A 26,118-nucleotide genomic window follows, 5' to 3' on the forward strand; every position below is an offset into this window, starting at 1 on the left:
AAGAAAATATTGCCTGTTCCAGCCTCCAATGCAGCAAGTGAAAGAAATTTCAGTTCAGCTGGTAACTTTTTTAGTGACAAAAGGAGCTCACATATCCGTTAAAATATTTGCATGATGTCCAACATTTTATAGTCAACAACTCTCCTTTCCTCAATCCTTTTAAGTTTTGTTCGTTGTAACTCCGATGATACTGTCCGTAAGCGCATTAGCCGCCCTTACCTCAGACTACCTGCTGCTAGGCAACCCGCTCACAGTCGGCCGAGGTACGGTCGACCTTATGAGGGTCGAATGAGCCTGAGCAAATAAACTGGGTAGTTTGCATACCTCTGCTTTGTAGATCTGTAAGTGAATGTGAATAAAGGGAACCAGTATTTGCCAGTAATAAAAAATTCTGGTTATTATTTATCACCCCATCATATGTCAGGGTGGTGTTTGAACAGGGTATTGAAATACGAATGCTTTGTCTGTTCCAGTACTGTGTGGCTGCAGTGATCCCAGACCAAGCCATGGTGTGGGGTGGTACCACAGAGCCATGCGGAACTGCTACTCTGATGAGTATCGGCAAATTGGGAGTCGAGGAGAACAAGAAGCATGCCGTAGTTCTATATGATCATGTAGAGAAATACCTGGGCATTCCAAAGAACAGGTATGTTTGATTATCTTTTGTCCTATTAATAGCACCAGGCTGCCACTAATTCTAATTCCTTATAAACCAGGGGAGTCTTTCAATAGCATCCAAAGTTTATTGGTGTAAATCATTTGGAATAAGTTCAAAGTAAATTTGCACAGCCATGGGTCAAGACTTTGAGCGGATACTTTACAAAGTCTGCTTCATAGATGCTACTTTCTCCATAGTCGACTTTGCAAAGTCGAGATTTTATTAATTGTATTCAAGGTTGGCAATGATAATATCTGTAGTAATAATAACAATAATAATAATAACTAGAGGACTCGTGCTGCTCTGCAGTATACATTATAAATAAGGCAGATAACTTGATGTGCCTGTCGTAGTCATATTGTTTTGCTTGTCCTTATGAACATTTAATAAGAAGCGTGTTATAGTATGCCACCCACAGTTCGTAATCAGAATTCATCCATTCTGACGTCATCGTGCTGCCTGTTTGGTAAAAATCTATCGATATATTTGCTTTTTAATCCTGCAGTTTTTTATGTAAAGCTCATATTGTTTCATAGAAGGCAATGATATTTTTAATCGCAACTCTTCTATATAGAACGGTTGTCTTGTGAGCTCATAGGTTAGTCTCGAAGGAGCGTTTTTTTTGCCATGCAGAGAACTTCTTTCAGATACACGGCCTTCACTCCTTCTAGTGTAGCTAGGTTAGCCTTCGATAGTTGTTCCCAGGTAATGTCTAAGGCGTATGTCATGATGGGGTCTGTTTGTACATAGACTTTTTTCTCTTAGCAGCATGTAAGTTATTAGGAACACTGTGCCATCTGTTGAATATATTTGGAAGCTGGAAAAGGTTAGAGAATCAAAGAGTATCTAACAGGGAATACAGTAGTATTCTTCCATGATCAGCAGAAGTGTATACTCTCTAGCTTGACAGGTAATATTCGAACATGGCTGCAAGCAGCGACATTACTAACAATGAAAATCACATATATCAGAATATTAATGAAAGTGTTAATCGCTCAGCAACCTGCTAAGTACAGAATGTATTGCGGGTTAGGGTAAGCCTTAGCCTGAAATTTAATATCGAGACTATGAATTGTGTAATTTTTCCTTCATTTTCAGTATTCCTACTTCTGTTACAGAAATCGCTTGTATTACTGACTATTGTCTCCGTTGTGAATTTAAAATACTTCCTTAAGAATGCCTGTATAAATTTGGCCAAACCACACGCCAGGCTACTTCTATAGTTTACTATCGGTCTTAGGAAATTTTTAAATACTTGACTGGAGGATAGAATTTAATTTCCTTATTATTTGACCTCGTATTATCTTCTTTATAGTTTTCTTTCTCATCTTTCTTCCCCATCAGTAATTCAAGTTTCGAATTTAATGTATCCTGCTTCTTCTTGAGAATGAAATACGAGTTCTCTACACTACCTTCTATTTCATCCCATACCAAACCCAAAAAAATCTTTCGTGGTCTGCAGATGCAGGTCATATAAGTCCTGGTTCAGGCAGCTTTTCATAATGTGTAAGAAGCTAATTTCACTTTTCAATCATATCTGATTCACTTTCAACTGAGTAAATAAGGATTTAAGGAGAGGAGAAGTTTTCAAGAACAGTGCACACAGCATTTCAAATTTGAGTATATAGTGACTAACTTAATAGGTTTTATTCATTTTTTGATTATAAATTATTATATTTTAAAATTTTTTACTAAATGATATATAAGTGAACAGTTTAGACACCAAGGGAGATATTTTAACAATTTCAAGATTTATGTATAATTTGTTTTGTTGATGACTGTATTGTACAAATGTGTCAAGTCCAAGCATTTTTTTTAAAATGTTTTGCACCACCGAGGAAGAGAGGAGTTGAGCTCGAAACATGTACGGGAGGTAATTATAGTCAAATGTGAAATATTGACAAGGCGGAAAAGTGTTTCATAGAAATTGAATGTAAGTCAATACGGACAGGATTGAACCATCATGGTTAAAATAGTAAATTCTCTAGTCCGTCTCAGTCAGGATCTTTTCCGACCACAATACTGATGTCTTGTTTTGTGGCCACATGCAGTATACCACTGCTTGTAGACAGGTTAAACAGTCCGCTGCAAAACATCAACAAATCCAGCAACAGCACACACCATGTGACCATGGGCATCGCCAAACACGATTGCCCCTTTCTGCCACTCTGTCACATCCTTACATCTACCCATGTTGACGTACACTGTCCGCTTGAAACAGCAATGTCTCACTGATCACTATTGCCTTAAGCTCACGTGGAGGCAGTGCACATGCGGTTGAACATGGAACTCATTCATTGCGCCATCTGTACAGGCTTAACAATCGATCTGTGCGTGCGCACTAGGGTGACTAATTTTTTGTCCAGTGAGCTTACTTCAAGCAGTATAATAATGGAATTTGGTATCCGAAGAAGCTTGGTGCAGGTCTTTCGATTAAACACAGTATAGTACTTTCCAAATGATGACCACTGCTGCGTAATTTCTCTCTGGTGATAATTCTGTACTCTCTTTGTGGTTTGTTAGACTGAAGAGTACCACTTGCCTGAAATTTTGTTATAAACAGCATGGGCTTTTTATAACCAGGGACCTTTCTTGAAATCATGTTTGAACTTGATGGGCTGACTGAGTTAACACATGTGAATCGTAAATAAATTCGCATTGTGCAATAGTAAACATATACTCAGCCATAATATGCTTTATAGTTTAATATATGAAACAGAACAACTCGCACTCACTCACTAGCAAGCTTGCCTTTTATCCAAGGCCAGGACAGGCGCACTTGCATATTCCGTGCATTGAACTAGGCAACAATATCCACGCTCACCAATGGGAAAAACACTGCAAGGCAACTTCTTAATTCAAATGTTCTCACTGTAGGCAGAAAAATAAGAGTGTTTTGAAGGGCTGAGTTCAAAATTGTGTAGTTACTACATTATGCTTTGTCAAGAATCCGTATATATAATTCGAACGTGTAACACAGTATTGTGAGAAAACCGGAATACTAACACCTATGTGGTATACATCAACAGTCTTTCTAATAAACGGTGTATAACTTTTATACAAGGTTTATACACCGTTTATATGCAATTTGTTACTAATAAACAGTGCTTAAGCCTCCTGTGTATACATCTGTTATAGTTATTCACTGAATTGTTTATACAGACCAGGACCCTTGTATAAGCGTTGTATAACAGCAAATGATGAAAAAGAAACAATGAACTATCAGTTTATTTTAGTGGTATTTACTGTCGGTGCTAATATAATCTTGTTAAAATATCAGACATCCATTAAGTACACATTGAAAGAATGGAAAATAACGTTGATGATCTCCACGTGTAACACAGAAGGCATAGAATATTTAGAGGTTTGGAGACTGGACATGTTCGTAAAATAAAATACCTTAAGAGACGAAGTGATCCATTTCTCCTAGATGATGAAAGTTTTAAAATGAAATATACATTTTACGAAAGAGTATGCTCGAATTATCATTACCAGAGAGAGAAATTACTTAATGAAAGATCCAAGAGGTGGCGCTATATCGTGCGAACTTTATTTTCTCACAGCACAATGGACATGAGTGCAGAATGAGGTTGGTAATTATTAACAGTGACATAATTATTTCTAGTGAGAATAAGATACTACTGAAGTAATATGTATTACTGTTGTGTTCTTGTTTATTTGAGCATTCCATTCTATGCATGCTACCTCGTGGCTTCTTGAAAGGTTTTGCTCCTAGATAACTAGCAAAAGTGATCATAGAGGCAGTGAAGTGAAGAAATATGCCAGTGAACTGCAGGAAGAGATTCCTACGACTTGGAATGAGTGTATACGTGCAGTATAGTAATACAATGCATATACCATGTTTATTAGTGAGAAAAATATGCAACGCTTATACAAGGTTCATTCAGTGTATGACTATACAAGTTTTAAACAACTGTATAAGGATTTTTTATTAGTAAGATGGCAGAAGAAATGTCTTCCATCTCAAGATTACTAGAAAAATATTATTTATTTCATTAAGGCCTTTATTTGTAAAAAATAGCCATTTATTCGAAGAATACGATGCTTAGGTCATTGCAGTTAACTGTATTTGCCGGTAGATGGCTCTATGAAAGTTGTCTCTGCTAATCTTTCTATGCCAGCCCGATGGAGGGCTCTCTGAAAGTTGTCTATGCAGATTTTTTCTGTTAGTCTGATAGACGGCTCTGTGAAATCAAGTTATTGCCAGAATGTAAGTTGTTGCTCCATGTTGATTCTAAAAGGCGATGTATGACAAAATTATAAAAGAAGAAGTCATTACAGGTGCTTCCAAGAATCAGGTGATTTACCTACCTAGGATTGATTTGGTGTCTGACAGTAACCTGCCTTTCAAATTTAAAAGGAGGCAGTTCCTATCGATCTTGCTTTTGCAGTGACCATTAACAAAGCGCAGGGTCAAAGTTTTGACAAAATAGGTATTTAATTCTGCCATGGTTAGTTATGTGTGGCATTTAGTAGCTTCATTTGCAAGGTATGTCAAAATTAAAATTATTGCAACACCATATGAGGATCAGTCCCCCCAAAACTGAAGGGTATTTCACACACAAAAAAACATAGTTTACAATGAAATAATGAAATACTAAAAGCAGTCAGTGAATAGGACAGTCAAATGCAGTCATTTACAGTGAACTGTAGCCTACTTTATTAAAGCGACTTTAAAAAAACATAACTGTTATTCATTTTTAGTCTTCGTTCGCAGATATTGCTGCGACAGTCCAGTAGTTAGAATAGCATACCTGCCAATTTTCCGTAAAATGTATGGATTTTGAGTGTGTTTTACGGTTGTACAGATGAATAACGTTATTGTACGGATTTTGAATATCCGCGCTTGGTTTTGCTTTCTGCGGTCAAATCGGATTTGTTTGACTTTCGATAGTAGTTGGTAATACGAGGTGCAGTGTTTGAAATTTGACCGGTAAACTACAGTATTGTAGTTGGTTTTGGCGCTTGTCACCTGTTTGACCTCAACTGCTACTTCATTCACTGAGATTTTCCCAAACAAGTAGCAGGCTGTGATTTTGAAGAAAAGAAATCCATGAAAAGTAGCAGGCTGTGAATTTATATAACAACTTTAGTAACTGTGACATGTTTCGTAGCAGCTGTGAAATGCTTTGTTTATGTGTGGGTGTCAGTAACATTGGCGGTAGTTCTGAAATTTGTGGAATTGTGTGACAAATTTGTAAGTGATTCAGTATTTTTGTGGTGTTCGTAATGAGTTCAATTAAGAAACGATATCAGTCTTTTAGAGAGACATATTCTGCTTAATTTCCTTCTTTTATACGATCACGGAAAGTGTTCCCAGTGTTAAGTGGAAACAGATGAGCACTCATCAAGATGTAACTTTGTGTTAGTATTTAATTTCAGGGGTGATCATAACATATATTATATTAGTATTGTTTATAATCTCCCCCCTACCGGGCGAGTTGGCCGTGCATTTAGAAGCGTACAGCTGTGAGCTTGCACCCGGGAGATAGTGGGTTCGAATCCCACTGTCAGCAGCCCTGAAGATGGTTTCCCGTGGTTTCCCATTTTCACATCAGGCAAATGCTAGGCTGCACCTTAATTAAGGCCACGGGCGCCTCCTTCCATCTCTAGCCCTTTCCTACCCCATCGTCGCCATAAGACCTATCTGTGTCAATGCAACGTAAAGCCACTAGCAAAAAAAAAAAATCTCCCCCCTTGCCATCCTTTTCCATCATGTCTCAAGACTTCATGATGCATGCGCGTGTTGTTAAAAAATTTCCACTTTAGGATCTTCTGGATTTCTCTTTTTGAAACTTGGCAGATATAGAATAGAAATGATGTAGTTAGTATAATTAAGACATGAAAATGTAGATTTGTACTTCTGTCTAAATTAACACTTAAAAAAATGAACTTCCTTTTATTATTCTTACAAAAAATACACATGGGGAAAGGAAAACATATTATATTAATATTAATAGCCTCAGCCAACAGTCCTGAAGTACTGGCATTTAGGTAGCCTTTGCTCTATTTTCTACAATCCAGTTGCGCTCTGTTTTATTGTCATTTTCGTAAATGGAATGGTTCCTGAATAAACACTCTGTGTCCTCAGGAAAGAAACTTGACTTACCATGTCTGCAACTGTTCTAAAAATGTTGAAGGTTTGAAATCAGTAGATTGTTGTTCTGTTGGTGATATGATACTCTCGTTCATCAGATGGCTTACTGTGCGTGTTATATTTCAAGAAGAAATAAGGGTCACCAATTTTGCTCCATATCTGACTTTATCATGTCTATGAAGTAGAAAACTATTGTGTGCGCTTACTTGGCAGTAAATATAAGTAGTCCCTCCCGGATGTTGTAGCCTATATGACAGCCCTCTGACGATTGGGACAAGTAATTCTGATACGGATGTAGTGGAAATGACCTATAATTCCATGGAAATTAACCTATGATTAATAAAATATATCAGTTGCCAAGAATTTTAGTCAAGTTGACAATTACCGGACTGTCCCTTGTGTCAATCTCAAGAAACGTCTCTGGAAAAAAAATATTGTATTTTAAACTGTACCTCCCCATACATTTCAAATGGAATGAAATTGCATATAGCTTTTAGTGCCGGGAGGTCTCAGGATGGGTTTGGCTCGCCAGGTGCAGGTCTTTTGATTTGACACCCATAGGCGACCTGCACGTCGTGATGAGGATGAAATGATGATGAAGACAACACGTACACCCATCCCCCGTGCCAGGAAAATTAACCAATGATGGTTAAAATTCCCGACCCTGCTGGAAATCGAACCCGGCATCCCTGTGACCAAAGGCCAGCACGCTAATCATTTAGCCATGGAGAAATGAATTGCTGAGAATGGACACCAGACGACCCACAGAGAGGCCATCGAACTAACCTTTCTTCCCGGAATCGTCTCAACATAATACAAATTATGTTTCATGGTACATAACCTCTGATTGTGATTCACTCCTCACATTTGAGGTTAAACAGTGTTCTCAGCAGTGTTTAAACATGGCCGGTTGAACATCGTTTTTAGATAGTGTCTAAGCCATAAATAACGTCTTTGCAATATGGCAGCCATACTTAGGCACTATTTAACCGTAAACATCATCTAAACGCCATTTCTGCAATCGGCCCTTTCTTCAATCGGCCCTTTCTTTCTAGAATGTCCAAAGAAGCTAGCTATTCGTCCATCTCCATCATGAATTTAATTGAAGGATGCTGCAGATTTAGGTGGTATAAAAAGTGGTAAAATTTCTCAGTACCTTCTGATTACACAAAAATGTATCGTCCACTTACTTCTAAATATTTGGACACCAAAGAAAGAGCCTTTTCGTGAAAGTGTTCCATGAAAAATTGGCCACTGCAGGCAAAAGTGGACTTGAAGATGTTAAGATTGTCCGGTTGTCATTTTGTGTTTTATATTTGTCATTATTGTCTCTCTCTCTCTGTTGCTCCCTCTTCCCACTTTGAACTGTCATTATGTTTATCCTAGCTCTCTATATATGACTTGATTTGACATGTATTTGTTAATAAGCATTTTACTCTCCATTTCAGGCTCTACATCACTTTCATTGATGAAAACGCTGCCAACGTCGGTTACAATGGAACAACATTCCACGAGATCTTCGGTGGGAGATAAGAGCTGACATTCACTGGTACAAGATTGACAGCATCACTACTAGACTACCAGGCCTTTTCCCCATGTGGTGTGTTCCTTTTCCTCAGAACTCCGTCCTCTGCCTGAAATATCCCACCAAACTATAGCGTCTTCCCCCATTTCCAAAAAACGTATTTCAGTAACCTTAGAATAGCCATAGACTACAAGAGAAAAAAGTGCTTGTAAATAGTTCTAATCATTGTAAAACAGTGTTTCCCTAACTATTCTCATCTTTATTCTTTTCCATAATGCACAATACGTAGAGGACTGGAATCAGAGGGACTGCTGCAGTCCAATTCTGTTCAAAGGCTTGTGATTTTATATAAATACAACATAATTTATTTTGTTGAAGGTAGCAAGGATTGGTATTTATTGAACCACACACATAATCTTGAGACAAGTACTGCTTAATGAAAGAAATTTTATTACCTAAATATAATCTCCTGTTTTCTATTTTTGTATTGGGAAAATTAGTGAGTGTCAGAGAGGCAGTATATCTTTATCTAGAAAGACAGGGTTCTTTCCCAGTAATAGATAGAATTTGTGGAATATCCTTCAGTCTCCAGCTTTTGGTCCAAATGAGCTATAGAGTGGTTTCCTAATTCAGATTCTCTGATGACCATATTCCTGACATCTCCTGTACCATAGGTGATGAATGATGGAGATTTAAATTGCCTTGATTAGATCAGAAGGGCGTACTTTGCCTGAATTGAAAAATAGTAGACATTACTGAGTTAATAGTCCAGATGATACGTTCCCGAGGTGGAACAAAGTGTGCTTGAAGTTAGGCTGTAGGGAAAGGGGCTTCAAGAATGTATCAGCAAACAACTAGGCCTACAGATGGTACTAATTAATACTGTATAATAACTGGCTATGTAGTGTAGGTGCTTGTTCTCTTGTATATGAGAATGCAAACTAATCTCAGGATATGCAAGAGCCTCCCTCATGTTAGTAGTTGTATTAAAATCTTTAGAATCCATAGAATGATAGCTGTACAACAACTAAGCTGTGTTTACAGGACAACACGTTAGAATATATTTGCATAAAATTATGCAAACTAACAGAGCGAAAAGGTTCTAAGCATACCATCAATATTTTACCTCCCATTTGCATATATTTTTGTGATAGAGAACGCAACATAAATAACAATGCCATTTTCCCACCCTTCAGATTAATACTTTTAACCTATGATCTTGAAATCATTATGCTGATCCTTTATCCCAAATAAACAAAGGCAGCTTGTTCCATAATGAATATTTATATATAAATATATATATATATTATTGAAGTATATTGTGTATTGAATAAATCTTGTATTACTTTTAATGTAGAATTTTTTTTTTTTTTTTCTATAAATGGAGATTTAGGGCTGGGCCCCATGTAACATCTTTTATCAATTTTGTTTTTTTTACAATTGCTCCTGGCAAAAACTTTTATTTCATACTTGCTCAATTGTTTAAGCTGTAATTTGAAACCTAATGGACTATTATGGAGTCGATCTCTTTTTTCATATGAATTTATTGTATAACCAGGCTGTGTTCTAGTTGTAAATAGATCCTAAATTTAGGAAGAATTATTTTCAGTCATTTCTAAGCTATGACTTCCGGCTGTTCTTTCAATTGTCCTTGTATGAAATGATGCAAACTATATAACAGAGTGAAAAGGTTCTAAGCGTGTCAATATTTCACGTCATTCTCACACAGTAAAAGTTTTTATGCCATATTGGAGAGTCTGGAAGCTCTTCATTGTTATTCTTGGTAATGAATAAAGAATGAGGTAACTTGTACAATGCTAATTCTGTTAGGGCTGTTCTTTCTGAAAGTGAAGAAGCTAGAACTCTGTAATCTGTCTCAGAGAGCAGTTTTACTGGATGTCCGTATCCTGTGCATTTATAATCACAGCGATATTTCTTCTATAAAACATTGAATTAGTTACAATTTTTGATTGCTTGAGATAATAAGATAAAGTCTAAACTAAAAAGTCAGTTCCCTATTTATTAGATAACTGGCAAATAAAAAAGGAAAATATTTTCCCTCTGATGCCTTTATTGTTACATAGTTTTGAAGTATTCACTTCATTAGAATATCATATTAGATTTCATTAAAATAAACCTTAAAGAATAGTTGAGGAAACACTAATGTATTTAAACTGCACATTTATTCCACATGAACTTGGAAAAGATTGAAAAGATGGAATGCAGAAAATGTTTAATATTCTTGAAGTAAGGGGAACAGATTGACTGGCTTGTATATTGGCTTCAGACAGCAATTATGAGCTTTCGTTCATAAGGTTTTATGAAATAGAGGTGACATCAGCACTTGTTTTGGATAAATAAATCAGCAAATAATATTAATTAAATTTTGAATGATCCTCTGGCAATTTTTCTGGAGAAAATCATTTGAAAGAATTACAGGCTTCTTATGCTTAAACTGCAATCCATGTTTTCTATCTTCAGAAAATTTACAGATTATTGCACATGATGGCAAAGGAATTCAAATAACAGTAGAATTTTTCATTTCTAAAAACAAAAAAGAAAGAATGAGCACTTATTAAATTCTCACACTTTTTTCTTAGTACTTTACTTGATGCTTCAGAATCTTTCGAGTAGTTAATGGGCATTATGCTGGTAGTCTCTGTTGACTCAATCGATATATAAAATCATTCTTTGACAAGAGCATGATAATGTTACTCTTCTGATTTCTCTCTCTTGTTTGAGCTTGTATATATTTTTTAAATCTTTAAGAAACTTCCTTCTAGATTGAAAATTTTTCCTTTTTGATGAAATGTATAGATATCTGTTTCATAAGCAGAAGTATGTTGTCGCATGGTTAAAGAGAAGAGTACCTTTATTTTTTATTTTATTTTTTTTCGAAAATAAAGAAGCATGTCAATTTTTTTGGTCATGAAATGGTGTTCTGTTTTCTTTCATTTTAACCCTCTACTCCAGGCAAGTATGTGACTGAAGTGGCATACCTTAAGCTCTTCGGTCTCTTCTCTCTATTCAAAATATGCATGCAAAACTACAGTAGTAGAAGAATGATATGAATGGCATATTTTTCCTCCTCTTTTTTGCTTGCATTTAGTAGACTTGGACAAAATGAATTTGGGTCCCGAAGGATCCTACTCGTACTAATCTCAAAATTTTTAAAAAATAAATTAAATACACATATTTAAACTAAGTGATTGTTATCAACGTACACGGTTACTTAATACTGCAAAGCCTCTTTTAACCCTTTTAATGCCGGGCTGTAATGTAGTGGTTGCGCTAAGAATGCCAAGACAATTTTAATGAAAATGCACACATTAAGGAAAAACACTTGGAGGTAAATCGCTGTCTTTTTTTCTATAGCACGTAGGTGATTAGAGAACATGAGTGTGACTGTAATTTCAATAGAATTTCATTTTCTTCATTTAAAATTTTGCATATTTTTTATTCCTTTTTGAAAAACTTCCATTTCAAAATTTGACCTGATTTCTAAATTTACAGTATATTTTTATCATGGGTATGATACCTTTGTGAGAATATTCAGCTAATTTTGAATAAGAAACTAGCGTTTTACACAATTCTTGGTACCGGTAGTACTTTTCGAGAATTACGAGTTTTTACAAAATTATACACACAGGTTAAATATACAGTAACCTCTTCTTTACTTCGAACACTTGTCAGTCAATAAATGATTCTGTAATGAATCACTTAATGTTAAAATATTGCATAGTTTACTAATCTTTCATATATTTATCCACCTTTACTCTTCTTCTTCTTTTATGACCACATAGGATCACTTTAGTCAGTCCGTTGTTCAGGTCTCTTTGAAGGGATTGTTCGGGCTTTGCGGTCCTCCCAGTACTTCTTCAGACGCTCCGATCTTTGTGCCCTTTCCTCAGTTGAAAATGTGCGTATTGTTGGTTTGTTTTGTGTAAGGGTAAAGCGGAGGTTTGTATTCTTGAGTTTTGTATTCAATTTTATCTTATTTTTGGTGTCTTCTGTTGTAAGGCCTATTTCCTTCAGATCCTCTCTTACTTCTCTGATCCATTTACATCCTGTTGTGGTATTTTTTGAGACGAGATTGTGTTGTACTAGTTGTTTCAGAAGTCTCGAGTCCTGCATCCTCATGATATGTCCAAAGAATCCCAGTCTCCTCTTACGCATAGTATCTGTAATGGGTTCTAGCTCTTTGTACACGACTTTGTTAGGTATTAACCGCCACTGTCCATCTTTCTGATATTTTTTGTTGATACAGGTTCTTCCAATCCTCCTTTCAATTTTCTGAAGTCTGTCAGTCTTTGATTGTTTATTCAGGTAAAAGAGTGTTTCTGCTGCATATGTAGCTTCCGGTTTTATAACTGTGTTGTAGTGTTTTATTTTTGTATTTATTGATAGACATTTCTTTTTGTAGATATCCCATGTTAATTTTTGTGCTTTAGCTAATCTATTTGTTCTTACTTGGATTGAGATTTTTTCATTTAAGTTATGTGTTATTACTTCTCCAAGATATTTAAACTGAGTTACTATTTTGATTTTATTACCATTTATGGTGACTTCTTTTAGCTGTGTTGGTTTTTGGGGCATAATTTCTGTTTTTTCAAATGATATTTTGAGGCCAATTTTATTTGCAATGTTTTGAAGTTCTGATATCTGGGTTTTTGCTTCTTTTATGTCCACTGCTAGTAATGCTAAATCGTCAGCAAAACCCAGGCAATTTGTTTTGATTTTTCGGCCAATCTTTATTTTGGGGGGACATTTTCTAAACCATTCCCTCATTACCATTTCTAGAGCACAGTTAAATAATAGTGGTGAGAGCCCATCTCCCTGCCGTAGTCCAGTTTTAATTTCAAATGTCTCTGATGCTTCACCCCTAAACTTCACTTTTGACTTGGTATTGGTGAGAGTCAATTTTATCATGTTTATTAATTTGGGGTGTAGTCCAAGGTGTCTTAAAATTTTAAACAGAGATTCTCTATGGATGCAATCATAAGCTTTCTTGAAATCTACAAATGTTATCACCATATCTCTGTTTCTTCTCCTGTTATAGTCCATTATCAACTTAAGACTCATGATCTGATCAGGACAGCTCCTCCAGGGTCTGAAACCTCCTTGATATTCTCCTAGTTCTTTCTCAAGTTGTAAACTTATCCTATTAAGGATGATTATTGAAAATATTTTGTATGTTATGTTACACTATTGGAAGTAAATAAACAAATGTATTAACAAGCGAGATAACAAGCAAATGACATGAAGAAGCGACAGAGTGCACAACTGCCATGCGCGAAATTTACAGTGCATCAGAATAAAGCTTTTATAAAACTTAAGTGATATCAATATCACATGTTATCGACATTCCCAGAAAGTAAAAGCTTTAATCTTTCTGGTGGTATTACTTATGCTGCCATTGTGCAGCAGGAATTGAAGATACATGCGAGAGAATAATGTGGCTGGCAGATTGGCCCCTGGCATTTTTAGCAGCAGCTCACATGGGTGATAGATCAGCCGCCTGGCACTACAAGAGTTAACTGAAGTAGAGAGGCACTGATCCCATTTGGGATTTGATTTAATGTGAGTTGACCAGAGAAAAACGCACCTCCTACCAACTTTTCTCCCTCTTGCACATACTTGTGTGATATTCGCTACAAATGAAGGACTAAACAGCCTCCTTGACATCCATTTGACTGAGATGTTGCAGTCGTGGTGTTGCTCTCGGTGTACCAGGCGACTTAAGAAGCGTGCCTGTTCTTCCCAAGGAGCTAATCCAATGCTTCTCCTCTGCAGACATGCTCACTCATTCCCATCCCTATTCTTTGAGATACTGTTCACAAGGCGGAAAGAAATTAGCTTACTCAAGAAAAAAAGAAAACTACTATAATGCCAACTGGAAATAAATATTCTTTCATGATATATCAACTGACACAGCAATAAACTAAGCTTCGGGGACAAAGGATGAAATTAACCGCCTTTAGTGAACACTAAGGTGTTTAAATTGCCTCCCTTGCATTCCTTTCATCTTCTTCGTAAAAATAATAATTGTGTGTGGTCTCCAAAGAGGCCTGGTGTAGCTCTTTTTGAATTGACGCCATATTGGCGACCTGCACGTCTTTGAGGATGGGGCCCCTACCTATGATAAAATCTAATGCTAAAGACTACACACCAGGTCCCGAGCCATTGGAATTAATCAACGAAGGTTAAAATCATCGAGCCTAGGACCCTCTGGGCCAAAGGGCCAGTGTGCTAATCATTTATCTATGGAGCTGGACTTGGTAAAATATTTCAGTAAATATCTTGGCAATTACTTGGCCAACATATTTAATCTATAAACTGTTAAAATGAAGAATAATAACTTTATCTAAATAATTTGTATATTTGATACCTAAACCCTGTTTTTTTTTTTTTTTTTTTAAATGAAGAATTTGGCCAATTATAGTCCACTTAGAACCTAAGACTATGGTACAGTATTCATAGTTATTATTACAAGCAATCTTCCCAAATGATTACACCAACTTACTTGTTTCATTATCATTGCTAATGCTATGTTGTTTGTAGATAGTAACCTTACACAAGTTTCAGTTTAACAGTTTTTTGGAACAAAATTAATAACATTATTATTTACCTCAAATGCCTCTTCAGAGGCACCTAGACTTTCTACAATACTTGATGCCAGAACTATGAGGAGCCCAACCAGGCTTCTTGCTCAAAATTAAACTACGTATTTTATTTGTTTGAGATGAATTAAGTCTTAGATATTCCTAATCCCATATTCTGCTTCGCAATGGATTTCTTGAGACTTTTAACACACAACACGCGAATACGCTCCATATTATCCTCTGTTGTTCCTGGCTGGCCTGGTGATTTTCCTTTGTTGGTTACACATCCTGTTTGTTGAAATAGATTGTACCATCGGTGAATGGCTTTATGAGCCAGCGCTTCGCGACATTGGTAAGTTGTTCTAAAGTTACGTTGAAAAGCCATATTTGATTTGATTTTCATGAACCGAGTTTTCTACTTGGCAGTCCACATCGAAATGGCCTGGCTACACAACACACATGCAGACGCGCTATTCATAGCGAGTGTTACATGTCGGGGTCAGGCAACGACTAGTAGCAGTGGTTTAAAAAAACTCCCTTCTTTCCTCTTCAGTTTAAGACTATAATTGCCTCAAACTTTTAAAATATGGGTTTCATTTTCGATGACCCCGTATACTTAGTCCATAGATATCAAATCAGGAAAAATACTTTCTCCAAACTCTCCTCTCCAAATTTAATCATTTACCTAAATATGCTGCAATCTCCAGCATCACTGTAGGGCTTTGTTTTGTCTGTTATAAACACATTAAGAAATCGGGTGGAGAGCAATAACATGTCAGGTAAGAAAACTGTGATAGCACACATGCTCTGAATATATCACATCATTGCAAGCTTTGTACTACAATGTTCATCATTTATTTAAGCAATAGAAAGGAACAAACAATTACAATTATTTATTTATTTATTTACTTGGGTCAAAAGCAATAACATACAATGTTGTAAAGGAAAGTTACAATATTATAAATTGGAAAATAAAGAAATAAAATCTCTCAGATTAGATGATCTTCGCCCAGAAATGGACCACTTACATAGCACTATCACAGCGTCTTGTGTTGTGCAAGAGTATGGGCACAGGTAAGCAGGTGTAACATTGTCTGTCTCTCTGCACACTCACAGAGATCTGAACCCTGCACGTATCACCGTTTATGTAAATCCACCCTACATCTCCCCATGCCACTCTGAAGTCTGTTGAGTGATCACCAGATTTCCTAGTTGGTTTTGTGACCTGCCGGAAGGCTTTCTTTGGCCTTCATCCACTCTGGTGGTATAGTGGATACCTGTCTCCTAGTTACCTCAGATTTTTCAGTGAGCATTGTTGTCAGCACAAAGCTTTTCCTTGATTTGAGCCCTCTTCTTGGAGGTTGGTGACTAAAGAGTGGCTGAGCTTGGTCCTCTGCTGACTGTTCGTTCAGTTTGTGCTATGACCTCATGATGTATCCCAGGAGGGACTATGCTTGCTAGGGAGTATATAGTTTATGGGCAGGTATAGATTTTAGGCAGCCAGAAATTACTCTTCATGACTCATTGAGATCAATATCCAGGTGTTCCACATGAATTGAATGATACTATACAGGGCTAGCGTACTCACCAGCGTAATAATACAGAGCTAATGCAGTTGCAATTATTTATTTAGTATATGATGCCCAAAGGAACAGTCTATTAACAAGAACAGATCTAAGAAGTATGAACAAATACTGAAGTTCAGATCTCTAGGTCAACTCTAGCAATCTACTGCACTGTCTCATCTGTTGCATCATGAACATTTATCAAGGACCCATGGAAAGCTTGTCGAGGACAGCCAGCGACCACATGTTGAATGGTCTGGAGTGGCCTCACATTCACAGCTTGATGAAGTTAGTCATCTCTATTTATGAAAAATATAAGCACATCTTCCTTGATCAGTTCTTGTACAGTTCAAGATCTTCCACTGGCATCTTGGTAGGTGGAATCCAGGTGAGTTTTGCCTTAACCACAACTTGACCAACCTTGTGTATCAACTTCAGTCCAACCTCTGTTTTCCAAATCTTGTACCTTGGCCTGGAAAACAGAGGCTGGACTGTAGTTGATACACAAGGTTGGCAAAGTTATGGTTAAGACGAAATTGTGTAGGGGTTAGAATCTCTGTTAAATGCTCTGGTGTGAACCAACCCCTTCTATACACACTCTTATATAGATAAAAAGGTAATTCAACTCCCATGTCCTCGTGGATAAGCATAATGTACAATTACGAGGACAAATCAAATAATAAACGGATTTTCTTTTTAAATTCATTTATCGAAAAACAAAAGGCAATTATAATTTATTTTTCCACATAGTTTCCTGCATTAGAAATATATTTTTCCCAGCAAGAACGAAGGTTTTTTATTGCAGCGTCGAAAAATGAAGCTGGTTGCATCAGGACCCAATTGCACACTAATTCCTCCTTGTCATCTTCAAATCGTTGCCCTCCTAAAGCTTCTTTAAGCAGTCAAAACAAATGGAAATCGCAGGGCGATAGGTCCGGGCTGTAAGGAGGATGATCAAGTTGAGTCCAGTGCATTTCCTGTAGTTTGGAGACTGTTAGAGCTGCAGTATGGAGCCTGGCATTGTCGTGGAGGAGGATCAGCTGTCAAATCTGTTTTGTCTTGTCTTTTGCAGCGATGTGCATCCCTCACCTTGTTCAACAGCTCACAGTAGTAAACAGCATTGATTGTGCATCACTCATGCAACAAATCAATGAGCAAAATGCCTCGCCGGTCAAAAAAGCTATTGAAAGAACCTTGCCAGCTGACAGCCAAAGCCTGGCTTTTATTGGGGCTGTCTCCCCTTTCCTTTGCCACTCCTTACTGACATGTTTGGATTCAGGAGTGTAGTGCTGGACCCATGTTTCTTGCAGTGATAATCTGATTTAAAAATGCATCACTTTTTTTTTTTTTTTTTTTTTTTCAAACCTTGCTGTAAGCCTCTGACAGACCTCCAAACATCTCAACATTTTCTGTCAAAAGGCGAAGGACCCATCTGGAACACACTACGGAACTGTAGGTTGTTTGTGATGATCGCTTGACAACTCCCATACCTTATTCTGACTGTTTTGCAATTTCTGTCAATCGTCTTCAAGAATCCTGAATGCTTTCGTCCGTAATGCTGGTCCGAGAAGGGTGATTGTGTTGCTGATTTTCCACACATTCTCGTCCTTCCTTGAACTCTTTATGCCAGGCAAACACAATGTTTGATCACCGAACTGTGAAGTCAATCTCTGAAAAATTTCTGTTGCTTGAACTCCTTCACGAGCGAGAAATTTTATAATTATGTGTTGCGCAGTGGAGGAGTGCACCTGTTGCTCCAACATCATGAGCGTCACTGATGAAGCGGTTGGAAGTACGTAATGACTATTAATGGTTATGAATTTCATGTTTTTGGTCCGTATTGAACTGAGAATAATATATAAGTAATAATAATAACAACGTAAACGTTTCCACCTTTTCAATACTAAAATATATTCACAAAATTATAAATTACACGGTACTAGTTTCGACCCATCTAGGGGTCATCATCAGCCGTATTGGAGCAAAGATCACTTTTGGCGAAATCCTAAGAAAATGTTATTTTAAAGAATAACAAGTGAAATGAGATGTTATTATGGTAATAGTTAATAATACAAGGAATATACATACTAAGAGGTTTTTATATATTAACTCCCTACTCCTAATGGCCGCACTCAAGCATACTAGAAGCGTGGGTCCGGTCCTACCAACTGTTGATGCTCAGGAACAAAAATCCCATTTATATTTGATTGACCTACATACATTACCACAGATACTCAATTTCACACCCCTGCATATGACGAGTGTTTCCTAAGTAAATTCATCAATAGATCTCCTCCCTCTACCTTTTTCCCTACTCTGTGAAACTTCAAGATTGCTCTCTAGTTCACAAATCAATCATGAAAATTAGGTAGCCTCTACTTCAGTCACATCTTTCCAGCCATCACTAACTTCTACCCAGCACAACAACAAGAACAGTTAATCATGGTTTATGAAAGGATCTTATTCTCATTGCCATATCACTAACATAATTTGTTTATGCTTCAATCATGTTCTTACACCCCAATATAAGTAATGGTTTCACCTTGCTGACTCGGCCTACTGCATTTGTGGTGAGGGTGACGGAGACATCGATCATTTATTTTTTCAATGTCAGTTGACTCATTCCTTTCGACAGAAGTTTCTGCAACATCTAGTAGAACTCAAACAACCTTTCCCTACAAGGGTTTCTGGTTTGTTATATAATCCTACCCCAGATATGATAGCTGTGATCAATAAGTTTATTGACGATTGTAACCTTGTGTTATAACTTTTCCTTTGCCAATACACACCTGCTTCCACTGGTGATTTCAAACACGATCAACGAGTGTGGAGAAGTTTTACTGTACTGTATATATTTTGTGTGCTTTTGTATACAACCCAAGAGATTTTAATGGGCAAAATATAGGACCCCATAAACATCAAGAAGAAGAAGAACATGCACAAGTACATTTTGAAAGCTTCAATCTGCCTCTTCAGCAAAGGGCTCAGTATCCAGCCTTAAAAACCATACAGAAGAACAGGGAAAACTTAGCACATCAGAACTTGGAACTGAAGGTTGAGGTCCCCACTAGTGTATAGGATCCTCATACTGTTGAACAAATTTTTGACTTGCCTGATCCTCGATAAGATTTCATTCTTGGAATTGCAATGCTCATTCACTGTACTTGAAAATGCTTCTATTAATAATATGAATACATATTCATGAATTATAAATTTAAAAATGATTTTAAATTAAAGCAGTCATTTCTGAATGTGAGCACATTGAAAAGATTTGATGCCCTTAAGAATCCAACCCAAACCCTCCCAGTTTCAAAATAGGTGTGATAAGTTTAGTAGGTATAAAACTTGTACAAAGTATTCAACTTTTAATTCATTTGACGAATAGCTGTGTATGGACCATTAAATGGACAACTAACAAAGAGGGGGAAGGAAGATCCACTCATTCAATACCATTTAAATAAAAGCTAATTATCTTTATTAAATATTGAGACTAGTTTTGACCATATTTTGGGTCATCTTCAGCCTTAATCACTAGATGGAAAAAATGTACATACAGTACAATCACCAATAATACACTGAAACTGGCATGTCTTAGTCTTGTTTATATAATACACTTATGAGCACTTATGAATTTACATACAGAACTGGAATTAAATGGGGTAACTTATCCTTGTTAGGAATTAAGTCTTGAAGTTAAAGAGTACATAGGAATGAAAACACAATCACAATTAAAAAAGAAAAGTAAAATAACACATTAAAACCTTTTTCCAGTATTACATAGATATTACTCTGTCCTTTCTCATCTTTCCTATCATACTTCACAAAAATTTTATTTTATTCTCCTCCCTTTTTGTCAGTGTCTAGGTATCTGCTGTGTATGTCAGTATTTGGCAGTATCCTTACACCTTACACATCACCACTTTACAATTTATTGATATTTTCTTCCTCCACACCAGGTTTCTCACACTCTGACAGAATGCATTTCCCTGTTGAATCCTTTTACCGATCTCCATGTCCAGCATCCCAACTACCTGAAGTTTTCCACAGTTTCAAGGATTTGTCCCTTTAGTTTTACAATTCCCTCCCCTTTCTCCTCGAGTGAGCACCATTGTCTTACTCTTTTTCACACTGATTTTCATTCCATGATTTTCAATAATCTCACTCAACACTTTGAGTTGCCCTTGTACCTCCTCTCTGTTTGCTCCCCACACAACAATATCATCTGCAAACAGCATTACTTGAACTCTCTGTCCCCACATTTTACCTTTCTCTCCTTCACGTTTTTGTCCATGACCATTATGAATAACTGTAATGAAAGTACACTTCTTTTTCATAATCCAGTTTCGTTCCAAATCCACTCTTGATTTCATTGAAATATCTCTTGCATTCTTTTTCTTCGATCCGTAGCCGATGATTGGCAGTGGGAACAATCCTCGTAGCCAGTACACTGCTGTGGGAGCCACTGAACTCCAAATACTGCTCACGACATTCTTCCAAACCTTGTGGTTGGTGGCATCAATCAATGTTAAGAAAACAACGTCTGAAAGAGCACACTGAAGTATGTAAAACCCTTGAATATTATATCCTATCGTGCACGTATATACGAGTTACAGGGCGGTAAAGATGTGCGGGTGGGAGTCGCCAGTGTCCAATCAGAGTGAAGTTATTTTGAACTGCTGGCGTGATGAAAGGAGGGGGTGCCTGGCCGAGGGGGTAAAGGCGTGCTCGGTTCGTCAGGAAGGACGTGGGTTCGAATTCCCGTCAGGAAGTCGTAAAATTTAAGAAACAAGATTTCCACTTCCGAAGGTGCATATAGCCCTGAGGTTCACTCAGCCTACACCAAAAATGAGTACCAGGTTAATTCCTGGGGGTAAAGGCGGCCGGGCGTAGAGCTAACCACTCTACCCCATCACGTGCCGTGGTTAACAATGGTGGAAGCCTTTACCTTCCACTCCTCCAAGGGCCTTCATGGCCTGTACGGGGGTGTCTTTGTCTTTGTCGCGATGAAAGGAGAAACGGGTGAGAGAGAGAGAGGTGGAGGGGAATAGAGAGGGAGACAGCACTGTGAGTGCAGTGAGGCATCGTGTATGGGTCTTTCCGAAGTAAGCTTCTACCTATAAAAATGAACCCTCTTAACATAGTGAATGCGTTATATAATCACTTTAAATAAAATAATTTCCAGCTCTCCGTTTTCACCAAAGAAAGTGAGACAATTTTTCAGTATTTAGTAAATATATTAGAGTCTGTTGCAGAAATGATATACACACAGACTTTACATGTTAATGAACATGAACCAGTACCTGAAACAGTGTTTGTGCCCGACGAATACAAATCTCCATCAGAAGAATCTACTTGACCTTCATCTAAACAGGAATCAACATCAGTAGGTCCACAGAGCCCGGAAAAACAAAGAGTAGAATGGTCATTGGAATAAAAAAGAAAGATTATAAACACATGGTTGAGTGCAAAGAAACGGAAGCCAAAGTGAACATTTTCTCACTTATCATGGAACTCTATAAAAAAGATATCCTCAATTGAAGTACGAGAAGCAGTTGTACCGTATTAAGGAAAATATTCCAAAAGCAGATTCTACTGGCAAGCCATCTTCCAGTTTAACAGTGACAGATAAATATAAGCAGTTGTACGAGTTGGTTATGAAATTTATGGAAGCTCGTGCAAACAACTTGACAGTGCACGACATGAACTTACAAAAATGGGCCCGTGAAGAAGCCAAATCATTTGATTTACCTTTGTCAGTAACTGCAACATGGCTATGGAATTTCAAGCAGCATTTTCACATAGGATCACGAAAATTTACACAGTTTGTCACACAAAAGAAAGAAAGAAAGAAGAAGAAGGTGATGAAACTACTAACAACATACTGCATTCCTGGAGAGAAGAGACAATGTTGCTTATAGAGCAGTATGGTGCTGACAATGTGTATAATGCAGATCAGTCTGGCATCAATAAAGAATCGCATTCCTGTAGAACACTTGACTGCTGTGATAAGAAGATAGTGTGTGGTGTTACACAATCACAAAGTGCACAGACACATTCATTCATGATTATGCCAATTGTATCGTGCATGGGACATCTCCTTCCCTGTCTGTTTATCGTACTGCAGGAATCAAGTCAAGCTGTCCAGGAGGGTATGTTTAAAGCTCCTAATTTAATTGTTCAGTGGTCAAAATCTGGAAAGATGACAAAAGACCTTTTCCGTATATTTCTGGAGTTGACATTTTTACCTCACACTGGTCCATCGAACTGTTTACTATTGGATTCCTGGGCGCCACACAAAGATAACAATTTAATACATGAAGTACTTTCATTAAATAACTATGAACCTGTAAAGTTAAAAGTGCAAATCATTCTAGCAAAAACAACTTCTGAATTACAACCATTAAATAGGCCTTTTTTTTCCGAATGTTCAAAACAATGAACCGATATATCTGTGATTTTGTTGTGTTAAATAATATTGATGTGAACTTGCAACAGCGTAACAAATGCATGTTATTGATCTACAATCAAGAATGTTCACTGCACTTCCGTTTATCACATAGACATGGGTGGAAATTAGCAGGCCTAATTAGCATGAATGAAACTTTTGAAAATAGCACTGACTATTGTATTAGAAAAGGAACTGGTACTTGCGATTCCTTATGGAGGACAATAATAATTGTGATCAGCTGTCTTTACTTAAAGGTAGCTGGTGCAAGAAGCTATTGTGTTTCAAACATTTTTTTCTTAATTTCCGTTACCATTCACAGGTGATGATTGAATATCTTGAAGGGGATTAAACATGACTGCCACATTATTGTTGAGTATGTAATTGTTTAATCAGTACATACTCATACATACAGTGTTTAAAAGTTTACCTTCAATATTTTTATCCCTCGTGTGATTACAACACAATCACAGGTTAGTATTGTATTTAATTGTGAATTTAAAAGGTGCATAAATTAATTAATTCCAAGTTTTGAGATTACTGCATTACGATTTAAAAGAAATGAATATGTAGTTTAACAGGCATACAGCATTCACATGGTTCATTGCACTCACAGAGCTGTTTCCCCCCCACCTCTCTCTCTCTCTTGGCTGCTTCTCCTTACATCGCTTCAGCAGTTCAAAATTACTTCATTCCGATTGGACACTGATGACTCCCACCCGCACATCTTTACTGCCCAGAAACTCGTATATACATGCACGATAGGATATAATATTCAAGGGTTTTACATATTTCAGTTTGGTCTTTCGGATGGTGTATAAATCGGTTTCAAGTTTTCTTAACATAGAATGATAGTCCCTTGTAAGACCTTAGCATCACTGATGTTAAGATGGTGGCCCTTCAGATCTCCCTCGATGTTCTTGTGCCAGGTTTTCTTTGGGACCGTTTCTTGGATTTTTCCATAGATTGGTCATTGTCACCAGATTAGTTGGTACTGTACAAGTGGTGTTCATTCGACTGACATGACTGACCTATTGCAATTGGCATTCACTTTTGAAAGTATTGTGTAATGTGCCAGTGGGTAGGAAATAAATACACAACTGTTAGCGTTTAACTTTGTGGCTGAGATTTATTTAGTGCTAATTCTTATAGCTACACAGTATACACAGCACACTGTTCCACTACTGTCATTTATAATTTTCAATTTTTTTCAACACTACTGATCTGCATTTAGGGCAGTCGCCCAGGTAGCAGATTCCCTATCTGTTGTTTTCTTAGCCTTTCCTTAAATGATCGCAAAGAAATTGGAAAATTATTGAACATTTCCCTTGGTAAGTTATTCCAATCCCTAACTCCCCTTCCTATAAATGAATATTTGCCCCAATTTGTCCTCTTGAATTCCAACTTTATCTTCATATTGTGATCTTTCCAACTTTCAAAGACACCACTCAAACTTATCTAAGGCAGTTCCACAATTATACTCATTGTACACTATCACAGCCATTTAGTGTGGTGCTATCCAGATGACGTCTCATTTGTTGCAGTGTAGTAAGTGCCCTAAAACATGCACATTACAAGATCTACTTCAGGCAACAGAAAATGCACTGGATGTCGCCAATTTCTGGGCAAAAGTAGTGTAGACTTTTTCTTATAAGTGTGACTTTGTATATAATGTATATAATTCAGTAAGGGTATATATGTATTTATAGTATTAATGCTTCTGATATGAATAAATAAATAAAGTTCACAACTTGGACACAGCACAGTCTCACAAGTCTGTACGTTGTACACTGTCCGTACACTCACAGCAGTCTTCATTCACTATCCCTTGCCGATCACTTGTCGAACTCTTCCATGCTGCACCAGAATCACAAAAGCAGCTGGACACAAGAGACTCAACTCCTCGATGACAAACTCAGTTCCACGGACAGACCACTCACCTCCAACTGAGGATGGATTGAGAACTCCGCAGAAAAACTCCACTCGGTGCTCCACAGCAGTACACTTGCACACAGTATTGCATCTCAACTGTTACACACCAAAGAGAACGTCCAACTCCACTCCTCACTTTTCGCCTAACAGGCTTAAATAGTCAGGCCTAGTCAGTCCGAAAGCTGGATATGCCCAAAACACTCTCGGCTCCCAATCCTCTAGAGGTTTCCAGGTGACCCTAGCAGAGGGGAACCACTGGCCCGTTCTTCCTGGGGTGAACAAGTGTGCGGTGGCCCAATAGCTTGGCTAGCAGTTGGGGCTAAACTCAGCCGCACTCTTGGGAACAGTAATGGTGGACACCGTCACAGTATTTTTCTGTGGGTAGCACCTCTCTTAAACAGCTTCATTTCAAACACAGTCGTATCTAGAAATACCTGGTATCTGACGGATGCACTTCATTTGGAATACTTCAAGTCGAGGTCAGCTTTGAAGAGCGTGAGCAAAGCAAACATGAACTGGTAGAGTGAATATAATAATTTCTTTCTCTGCATAAAAGGAATGCAAAAACATGGCTGTTTTGAGAGAGAACAAGAGTAAGTATTTTGACCCATAAAAGAGCATGTCTGCACATTCTATCTTTTAGAAAGTTAAGAATTGTAAATGCATGTGGTTTTTTTTGTACAGTAATAGTTCACCGTGATAACAGACATAGATTATATTTCAATAATTCGACCAATTTTATTCTCTTACAAACCTGAATTAAAATGTTATTTTATCTGCTTGTGAAACAGTTACCCACTTTCTTCATTGAAAATAAACACAGTTATATACTGTTTATCTTCAAATACATCGCACAAATATACTTTAGTCGGGTGGTGCATGTTGTCTGTTATACCAACTGATTTAGCACCTTGTCTAGCCAAGTTTCATCTTCTTTATCTCCCCCTTCCTTAAATGTTGTTTGTTATGTGTGACCTATAGATGTATGTTATTGTTTGTACTGTAGAGGACAAATTTTTTACTGATCTATTTTTCAAAAGAAATGTTACAGTCCTATTGTCTTAATACCTTATAATGTATATTATTGATATATATTTATTATTACAGCAATCCCTTGATATATATCATCAAATAGGGTCACCATATCCAGGAAACTGGAGTTGGAAAATGATGATGATGATGATGATGTCAAAAAGGAAGTGGGATAATTCTGATGTATTAACATGGATATATTTTTTGAGAGCCTTTGCCGGCAAGATGTGGTATTTACAGT

At 37.2% G+C, this 26,118-nt stretch overlaps 1 protein-coding gene across 1 annotated transcript in view; it reads left to right on the forward strand.

The window, feature by feature from the left end:
* The window catches only part of LOC136886270 (macrophage migration inhibitory factor homolog), a 32,572-nt gene extending 21,337 nt beyond the window's left edge, over positions 1-11,235 (forward strand). Inside the window, exons 2-3 of the mRNA XM_067159004.2 lie at positions 474-646; positions 8,225-11,235. Coding sequence (XP_067015105.1) covers positions 474-646; positions 8,225-8,309 — 258 coding nt within the window. The 3' untranslated portion in view covers positions 8,310-11,235. The remainder of the gene's footprint in view (positions 1-473; positions 647-8,224) is intronic.
* The last annotated feature ends 14,883 nt before the right edge of the window (positions 11,236-26,118 follow it).

Source organism: Anabrus simplex, chromosome X, assembly GCF_040414725.1.
Source record: "Anabrus simplex isolate iqAnaSimp1 chromosome X, ASM4041472v1, whole genome shotgun sequence".
In the NCBI taxonomy this organism is placed as follows: domain Eukaryota; kingdom Metazoa; phylum Arthropoda; class Insecta; order Orthoptera; family Tettigoniidae; genus Anabrus; species Anabrus simplex.